Below are 9,981 nucleotides of genomic sequence, written 5' to 3' on the forward strand. Positions count from 1 at the left end.
TTTTGGGCATATTCATGTGTTCTGGGTTTTGGACGTGGACATCTTTAGGGGTCTTATTCTGTCTACAGTCATCACTATTGGAATGTAGAGGCCGGAGGATCCCCAAAGGACTTGAGTCATTGAGAGAGGCATCATGGGGTCACTGGAGATTACAGAACCCAAACAGTGCCCCACATGGATAGGAAGCACCGTAAGTTACAAAACACATTGGTGTTCAATGCGTCCTACTAGATGAAGTGGGTTTCAAAGACTTTAGGCTCTCAAGTCAAACCCAGATGCAGAATTCAACCTCATCCCTCAATAGCTGCATGACCTTCATCTTCTCTGAGCCTTAGTTTTCTCATCTGTAAAATGGGGATAAAGTACATCCTCTTTAAGACTATTAAGACTCAATGAAATAGTATGTGTGAAGCCCTTAGTAGCTTGCCACAACCCAACACACAGGAAGAACTCCACACAGGTTGCTTTTAATCTCTCCCTACCATCCTGAGAGTTATGTCCATTTTATAGAGGGGTAGGTTGTGGTCAGAAGAAGTTGTGCTCCTTTCCCAGGACAATCCCAGTACTAGACTGGCTGACCACAAGCCCAGGGCAGCCCACTGCCCACAGTGAGGGTAGGCTAACAGCAGGCATTTGTTCTATACAGAAAGAATGACATGGTCAGGCATGTTGGCTCACCTCTGTAATCCCAGCATTCTGGAAGACTGAGGTGGATGGATCACCTGAGGTTAGGAGTTTGAGACCAGCCTGGCCAATATGGCAAAACCTCATCTCTACTGAAAATAGAAAATTAGCCAGGCATGGTGGTGGGGACCTGTAATCCTAATTACTTGGGAGGCTGAGACAGGAGAATCGCTTGAACCCAGGAGGTAGAGGTTGCAGGTTGCTGAGCCTGTGAAAGAAAGAATAACATGGAATAAAGTAGGCTCCTGAGTCTGCAGTTTGACCTGAAGACCACCACAGGCTTGGGGATTTGTTCAGCTTTTTGGGGGAATAAGCAAAGGCCTAGAAATGTACCTGTGTCTTGGTGCCTGTCTGTCCTGAACTCCACTCTATGACAAGAAAATCTACAGCACAGTGGCTTTCTGACACCCTCCTTAGAGAGGAAAATGAAAAGCTGAAGCATACCAGCTGACTTTGGACTCTGACCAGATCAAGGTCTTCCTTGACTGTTTACTGAATGAAAACAATAGGATTCCTTTATGTACCTCTGCCTTCAGATACACTGGGAAAGATGATTTCTGTAGAGTGCATGCCACCAATGTGGGCATGGATGTATTTATTCATTCTTGCTGCAAGTTCTTACGGAGCACCTGAACAGCTGGTAAAACGGGTGTCCCTGACCTCATGGAGCAGCATGGAGGAGACAAGTATTGATCGGAGAATCCCAGTGATGCCTGTGAATTGCAGTTGTAATAACTGCCATCAGGAACAGGACCTTAGGTGAGGGGGATGGGTAGGTGTGTGGGAATGGATGGGATGTGAGGGGAGGGGGCTGTGGCAGAAACTGCAGTGATGCCCCAAACCTGCTTTCTCCACTTCCTGAGCACACAGGTGGACTGCATTTCCCTGCTCCCCTGCACATAGGCGAGACCAGGTGTTTTCTCCCAGCCAGGGGAATCAATGTCAATCAGTCACTTCTGGATCTGACCCATCAGAAACTTTTGACACAGCCTCCCGCATGGAGAATGCAGATGACTCTGGAGCACCAGTCTTGGATTCTACTGTAAGCAAGAAATAAAGTTCTATTGGGTGCAGGCACCGGGACTTGGGGGTTTATCTTTCCATCAGTTAGTTCTCCCTCAACTACTGCAGAAAGTAACAGGTCAGCTCAGAACTAAGATGATGGGAAGTATGAGATGCAGAGAAAGAAAGAGGGGCAGGCTGAGACTGAGAAGCAGACTCAAGCATCTTGATGTTGGGGGGGCAGGAGAGCACATCCCAGGGACATCAGAAGCCTCCAGAACGAGAGGAGAGGTGGCAGTGTGGGTGCCACACAGAGGAAATTGGCTTTATCCTCTGAGCACAGTTAAGACATTGAAGAATGTTGAAGTCTGAGGGGAGGGAAGCATGGAAAAGAAGATAAGACCAGGTTTGCATTTTTAAAAACTTACTCTGGCTGCTACAGAATATACTAGAAAGAGGAAATTATGTGCTGAAATTGGAGGGATGGTCACTGAAATTATCCAGATATAGAACAGTGTTAGCTCTCAGGATTAGCACTGTCTAAGCCTCTGCACCTGTCAAGAGTTAGCGAGTCAACCACAAGCTATTTTGTCTAGGGCCAGACATGCTCCATGTGTGACTCCTAAACCACAGTGCTTGGTTAGAAGGCCTGGGTACAGGGGGCCCTGGCTGCAGCAGAGGGAGGAAAGCAGCCAGCGTAATATTTTTGGCAGCAAGGTTCACATGAGAGTACAGCAGGAAGGCACGGACTCCTCTTAGTTTCATCAAATACCATGTGATTTTGCCTGAGCCTAGGCATTTCTGTGCAGGAATCCATCTCACTAAATCAAAGACTCAGACTGGCTTTGAACAAGACAATCATCAAACAATGTAGTTCATGCAGTAGGTAGTCTAGAAAATTATTCCTTAGCTTGGGGGCTTTAAGAAAGACGCACAGTAGAAGCCCCAGGAGCACTAACAGACAGGCACATCTCTCTCCTTTGTGAACTGTCGTGGTCCATGTGATGGTAGCTCTTTACACCCGCGGGTGCCAGGGAAAGCCTGAAGCACGGGCATATAGAAATAATGAGTGGTTAGCTTTTTTTTGTGGGGGGGGAGGTTCAAAAATTTCATATTCACATCAGCTTTACAGGGCAGAGAGCAAAAACAGTGGCTCTACTTTAACAGTCCTCTGGTGATTTTATTCAAGCCTTGCCCTCCAGCAGGTGCCCTCCAACACATGCCTCATTCCAAACCCATCATCATCCCCTCTCTGCAGACTACTAACTCCCATGGAGGGCACATAAAGCATAGCAGCATTCTTCTTACCCTTAATTCGTATTCAATTAAGCAACCATTAACAAAAGAGCAAAAGACTTCCTAAAGGGCAATGGGGCACTGAACAGAGTACATTGTCACAGCTGTAGGGAAAATGGAGCCAGTCTTGAAGCAGTAGCCGGGGGTGAAGAGTGGCAGGCAATGAGCATAAATCCGCGTTGTGCAGTAAATCGTTGGGCAGTAAATAAAGTCCAATCTTCTGTTCAGTCTGATCAAATTACAGAAAATGAAGACCAAGTGTGAGCTGAATGTTATGGACTGAAGGTTTAAGTCCCTTTAAATTCACGTGGCGAATCCCTAACTCCCAAGATGATGATATTGAAGTGAGACTTTGGAAGGTTATTAGGCTTAGATGAAATCAAGAGGGTTGGGCCCCATGATGGGATTAGTACCCTTACAACAAGAGAAAGAGCTGGGCGCGGTGGCTCCTGGTTGTAATCCTAGCACTTTGGGAGGATGAGGTGGGTGGATCACCTGAGGTCAGAAGTTTGAGACCAGCGTGACTAACATGATGAAACACCATCTCTACTAACAATACAAAAATTAGTGGGGCGTGGTGGTGCGCACCTATAATCCCAGCTACTCGGGAGGCTGAGGCAGGAGAATCACTTGAACCCAGGAGGCAGAGGTTGCAGTGAGCCGAGATTGCACCCCTCCACTCCAGCCTGGGTAACATAGCAAGATACCATCTCAAAAGGAAAAAAAAAAAGAAGAAGAAGAAGAGAAAGAAACATCAGTGCAAGCTCACTCACTGTCTACCATGTTACCATGTGAGGATGGAGCAAGGTAGCCGTCTAAAAGCCAGGAAGAGAGACCTCACCAGGGACCAAGTCCAGCAGCACCTTCATCTTGGACTTCCTAGCCTCCAGAACTATGAAAAGTAAGTGTCTATTGTTTAAGCCGCCCTTGTGTGGTATTTTGTTATAGCATCCCTAGCTAAAAGTATGACCAAGGGACTCCACTTTGATTGTCCATGATTGGAGCTGTAATCAAGTGAAATCTCCTAGACATGACATTTATGTGAATCCTCATCTTAAACGCAAATCCTAAATAAGCTCTAACCCTAAACTCTTCCTGTTCAATCTCCCCTTATAATTATACTAATTTATTTAGGTTAATCTCCACAGTCTATAAAATGTGTGCATTCAAAGGTACAATAAGAGATCATGAAACTTACGAAAAGATGATCCTATGAAGTTAAAATTAGTCAACCCAAAATAGGTGCAAATGACAACCCCAAGAGATGGTCTGTCACTATAACTGTTGAGACCGAAATCGTGCCCAAGCCTCCCTCAACACACAAGAATTAATTATAAGGAAGATGAGACAGAACAAAGGAAAGGAATTAAAAGTTGTTGGAAAGAAGAGACAAAATTATTGTTATTTGCAAGTGATAGGACCTGGAAATCCAAAAATATTCACTGGAAAATGATCAGGAATGTAGTTCAGTAAGATGAATAGTTACAGAGCTAAATCTACAGAAATCAGTAGTTCTTTGAGATAATAGCAAAACCTACTAGAGAATGCTTTGGAAAAAGATCCTGCTTACAAGGGCTACAAAACCCATGAAACACTTAGAAATAGAACAAAAAGAAATGTGCAAGACCTATATGAAGAAAACTAGAAAACCACCAAACGTCACAAAATGCTATAAAAACAATAATATAAAGACGTCAATTCTTCCCTACTGTGCCCCAGTTTATTTATAAATCTAATATAATTCTGCCTGCCCATGGTGTTCTGTTCTTTTCTTGGGTGTCTTGGATGTTCTATTCTTGGATGTCTATGAAACCTGAATAATTCTCTCTTTTTTTAGCTAGTATGAGTGGGCTTCTATTCATTGCTACCAAATGACTAACTCAACCTGGGCTACCTCTTCATCTCTCATGGGCTCGTGTACCTTGAGTCTCAAATCCTCTCCTTCTTTCTGCACCTGTCTCCACATGGGCTTTTGCAGCTCCTTGCAACAAAAAAAAAAAAAAAAAGTTTTTTAAACCTTTTTTGCAGCTTTTACCTGTCACAACACCAACCTTGTCCCAACTCAACATCTCCTTCATGTTAACTGACTCAGCTCCCATGATGGTTAATTCAGAATCACTAAAGAAATATTCAGACAGGCTGAGCCCACACCTTGAGTCAGGTGCCCACCACTGATCCAACTGGCTGTAGCCAAGGGAAACTGAGTCTCGTGGCTTCAGTTGAGTGAGGTGTTGTGTGTTGCATGTTGAATAAGGGAAGCCATGGTTGACTCTTTACCACATGGGTTTATCAATAATGATAGCTTACATTTATTGGACACCTACACTGAGACAGACACTCATGCATTTTGCCTCATTCTAAATTCCTAACACTTTGCCAACCACCTTACCACAGAGATTTTATCATCACTTTGCTGTTAAAGAAACTGGCTACTTGAGGTAGGTAACTTCTCTGTGTCACTTGACTGACCTGTAAGTCAAAGACGGATCCAGTTTCAAGTCTCATATACTTGGGTTCTTGCCTCCTGGCCTCCCCAAGTTCAGAGAGCAGAGTCACATCCCCCAGGCTGAAGTGCACTGATAAATTCAGCCTCTGGGACAGCAAAGCTGGGCAATTCCCTCTCAAGGACTTTGCCCAGACACTTCACCAGCCACCACCCTTATTTACCCAGGAACTCCTCTCAGCCTTCAGTTCTCTGCCAAGCGTGGCTGTACCTGGAGAAGACTTGAGAGATTGATTCTCCATGCTCTGCCTTGCTGTGCCCCTCCTTCTGTTCCAACATCTGCTTATCCTCGTCCCTTCCCCACCAGCCTAACAGCACCTTGACAAGGACTGTCCTGCTTTGCAGCCACTGTACCAAGTCCATACCCACAGCAGGAGTTGGATATACATGGCTGAAGGGACACTGAATTAGTGATGCTCCAAATTGCTGGCACCCCATAGCACCTCAGGAGTTTCCTTCCTTTACCCTAAATAAATACTGCAGCCCATGGTAAGGAAAAGGTGCTCCCTAGCCTGCAGCCACAATCCCTCGTCCTTCTTCTGGTTTTATGAGACCATAGACTCAAGATACCCAGTTCCTATGCTGAGGGGGGGCGCATTTGGAATCTTCCCCATGCTGTTAGCTGAAGCTCTTGACCCTCATCAATCTACCTGGGAAGTGAACAGTTAAATTCATCCCTATGGCTCAAAGGAAAGCAGTTATACCCCTGTCCTGTGGTGGGAACAAGAGAGGCACATCACAGTCTTTGAGGGACCTCTCCAAATTTCACGTCTCTCACCCCACTTTCATCCTTCTTCCCCCAGTGGGCCATTGTTACTGAAAGAATATTCCCAGTCCTCTGGGGACATAGGGAAGAACCACTCCACTGGAATTTTCTGCTCTGCATAGAGAGTCCCCTGTAAAGAAAGCATCCTCATTATATATAAGCCAGATTAGCTTCCAGAGGGGTCAGCCTTCGGTGAGCACCAGCCAGAGTGCAGCCAGTATAGACAGCGTCCCTGCTTCCTGTATGTGAAATATTCAGAGGATGGGGGTGCTTGAAGTATAAGGTGTGGTGAAATTGATCCAAAATTTGTAAGTGTTTGTTTTGTTCCTGGCTTACTTTACATTGGTAGCTTAAGGGAATGCCAAAGAAAACTACATCGAGACTCATCTGATTTATTTGGCATTCGTACCCCTGCTGTCTCAGAAAGCTTTTCCTGGAGTGTCCCCTCAGCCTGCATTCCTCTTTTCAGTAGGGACCCCAACATCAGGAGTCCCTCAGAGCCCTCACTGGTTGTCAAGGCCAAAGTGATCCTATTTAGCTCTCTGATGATTGGAAATTGATCAGTCTATGAGTTTTCCCTGTCTCTAACAACCACAGGGAATTATCTGGCAGGAGAGATTTCCTTACACAAGAAAATATGCACATTTTCAGAGGGATTTTTGAGACAGTAAATCACCCAAGCATGCCAGTGTTTCTTGACCTGTGCCCTCCCGACAATAAATGGGGCCCTGCCGCAGGAACAGCGGCACGTCCACCTGCAGTCAGTGCCCAACCCATGCCTCACTCACCATCCCTTACATCCACACACCCATGCACACACATGGCATCATCCCTTGCCCGTTTTCCCATTATTCTTCATGCTCCACCTTGACCCTTCATTAAGGAGCTGGCAAAGGAAAGACATGCAATGTCCCACAGTATACAAGAGCAGTCATGGAACATCTCAAGCATCTCAGGAAGTTGAAGATGAGATGTGACTTACACATCACGTTATCATGTGGAAAAGTTCAAACAAAAACCACAAGTGCCTCCCAAGGCGGGTACCCACCCAACCAACTGGTTCCCGAATCAGTGATGGCGAGGTCCTCTCCATGTGATGGACCTCTCCTCAGTGCCTACAAAACCACTTTGGGATTTGCAGAACAGTTTACCTGCAAGGTTTGTAGGGGGAGAAGATGGAGTGGAAGAGAAGCCTGATAGCTTCTCTAAATTACAGGTTGTAATAAATAACCCTACCAGGTGGCAAATCACAGCATGGAAGAAGTTGGGGAGTCTGGAGAAGGTGCCAGTCCCCTGGAGTCACACAGGTGCAGAGTACAGCAGGTAAGCCACAGAATGTCCTGTAACAGGCTAGGGTGTCCCCTTTGGAGATCTGAAATGGGTCTGCTGAGTAAATCTGGGGACGCTCCAAACACATACACATCACCTTCTCCCATTTTATTCTCCTGAATCAGTCATAATTCCCCAGGGAAACTTCTGAGTCTTTGGCACCCGAGGATGCAGGGCTCTATTCCCATGATAAGAAGAAAATATATTGCCATCGCCAGCCAGCACTTAGGACTCTCCGAATGAAGCAGGCATGGCTGAAAATGGATCTCTCGCTCTCAGCAAAAAAGCTCCTAACGGAAGACAACGTGTTACGTCTCTGACTCCTAAAAGGAGGAAACAGACACCTGGCTCACAGTCATCTCTAACATCGGGTAAAATAGAGAGAGAAAGGCAGACACTTGAATTCACTCATCTTAACTTCATTTTATTACAACATCAAGGAAAATAGTTGCAGGAGGAATGAAAATGGAGAGAAACATAGCGATTAAGCTACTCACAATTCCACTGTCTATACCTTCCTACAAGGGTATAAATATCACAGGTTTCTGTACATGCATTGGAGGTTTGCTGTGCGTGTGTGGATTGTGTATGGATGACTTCTCTCTAGGGTGTTGTTCTTTTAATTTCTTGACAGGTAATTGTTGAGTTTGGTGTTTTCAGGTGGAATAGGAGGGGGCTCTCCTGCTAGGACTGAGACCCGGCCTTCTTCTTCTGGAATTTTCTGAACTGAGACTGAATGGCCACCGCTGCACGTTCTGTCTCGGGTGCATCCATGTCAATGTCAAATTCTTCTTGAACTTTCTTCTGTCCATCTGCAGCAAGACAAACACAAACAGAAGGCAGTCACTGAGCTGAAAATAGGAAAGCAGACAGCTCCACTAGATAAGTGAAGCCAGGGAGTCCACCTTGGAGCACACACAGGGGCTTGAATTACACCCCAGGACAAGAGCTCATTTGCAAAGTAAAATCCAGTGGACTGTTTTGACAGAGCTCAGAATCTACCACCTGAGCAGGACAATAAAACTCAAGGACACAGTCTCAACACTTCATGCACTTTCTGCACATGATTTTCTGTTCTCAATGGCCATCTTGATATATGGTTTTAATATTGGCTGTGCTGTTACTTTCACCTGTTATCTCACATAGGTACCATTTAAATATTGCTAAGACATTGGGCCAATGGTAGCTGATATTCACAACTACTGAGTTAGCAAAGTCGTACACTGAGTTTCCATGTGTAATTCTGTGGGTCATTCTCAGGGAAGATTTGCTTGTTGCAGTCAGGGCTTCCATTTTTATCATCGTCAAGATGGGATGACACCATTTGACCTTCATAGTTCGACTGAACTTTCACAAAGCTTACATTCTTGTTCCTATGAGGTAGGCTTGGCAAACGGCTTGCTAAGGTGGAGGGATTTCACCAATTCACACGGTGACAGGATATAAAGCAGGGGGTGGAGGAGGGAGCAAAGGCTTGGGCCTCTGTGCTGTGTACCTTACTATAGCACAGGGCCAGTGCAGCCAAGAAGGAAAAACAAATAAATCAATAAAATTCTTCAGTCGTGGAAGGTCAATGTCTTTCAAAGGCCTCTAGTCTGATCAGACCCGGCGTGTTCAGGGTGGTATGGCCGTAGAGTGTATAGTGTATGCTGTTTGGGTGATCGGTGCATCAAAATCTTACAAATCACCACTGAAAAACTTACGCATGTAAGCAAATACCACCTGCTCCCCAAACACCTATGGAAATAAAAAACTAAAATAAAATAATAAATGCCCGTAGTCTAATGAAGACTAGACATCAGATTCATCAAGGCATCCTTTTCCCTTTTCTTTCTTTTTTAAATACAGGCATGAGGGTCCCACTCCAAACTCCAGGCTTCCTCCTTGCCCAGCCACAGTGGGAAGGGTGTTCCTAAGAGCAAGATTGATGTTGAGAAATCCATGTCCCTGAGGGGAGGCCAGACATCTACACTTTCTAAAAAGGCTCTCAGGTGTAGCCAGAATTGAGATCCAAGAACAAAGGAGGCCTTGGAGTTACCTCGAGCCAGAACTGGGGACAGAACTCACCTCTCCCGGGACCTGGGCCAAGAGCCTCGCTGCCACCCTGGGCTTGCACCTAGAGCAGAGGAGGCCAACCCTGTGAGGAGCACAACCAGCTTGGAGATGGGAGAACTGGGGGCATTCTGAGGCAGAGGAAAAGCCCTAGCCAGGGAGCAGGGCACAGGCTCTATTCCTGACTGTCTCCAGGCAGCCTGACTTCATCATCCACTACCTTGTCTAGGGACTTTGCATAATAATGCTCAGGCACCAGCTCTGTCGGAGAGGGTGGAGGCAGCTGGGGTTCCTTGAGGATTTCAGGTAAGGCCTGCCTATTCTCCTGCTTGCGATAGATAGATAGATA

At 45.8% G+C, this 9,981-nt stretch overlaps 1 protein-coding gene across 1 annotated transcript in view; it reads right to left on the reverse strand.

Annotated features, from left to right (window-relative positions):
* Positions 1-7,978: 7,978 nt before the first annotated feature.
* PCP4 (Purkinje cell protein 4) overlaps positions 7,979-9,981 on the reverse strand; it is a 61,293-nt gene continuing 59,290 nt past the window's right edge. The window contains exon 3 of the mRNA XM_023189553.1: positions 7,979-8,392. Coding sequence (XP_023045321.1) covers positions 8,265-8,392 — 128 coding nt within the window. The 3' untranslated portion in view covers positions 7,979-8,264. The remainder of the gene's footprint in view (positions 8,393-9,981) is intronic.

Source organism: Piliocolobus tephrosceles, chromosome 19, assembly GCF_002776525.5.
Source record: "Piliocolobus tephrosceles isolate RC106 chromosome 19, ASM277652v3, whole genome shotgun sequence".
Classification (NCBI taxonomy): domain Eukaryota; kingdom Metazoa; phylum Chordata; class Mammalia; order Primates; family Cercopithecidae; genus Piliocolobus; species Piliocolobus tephrosceles.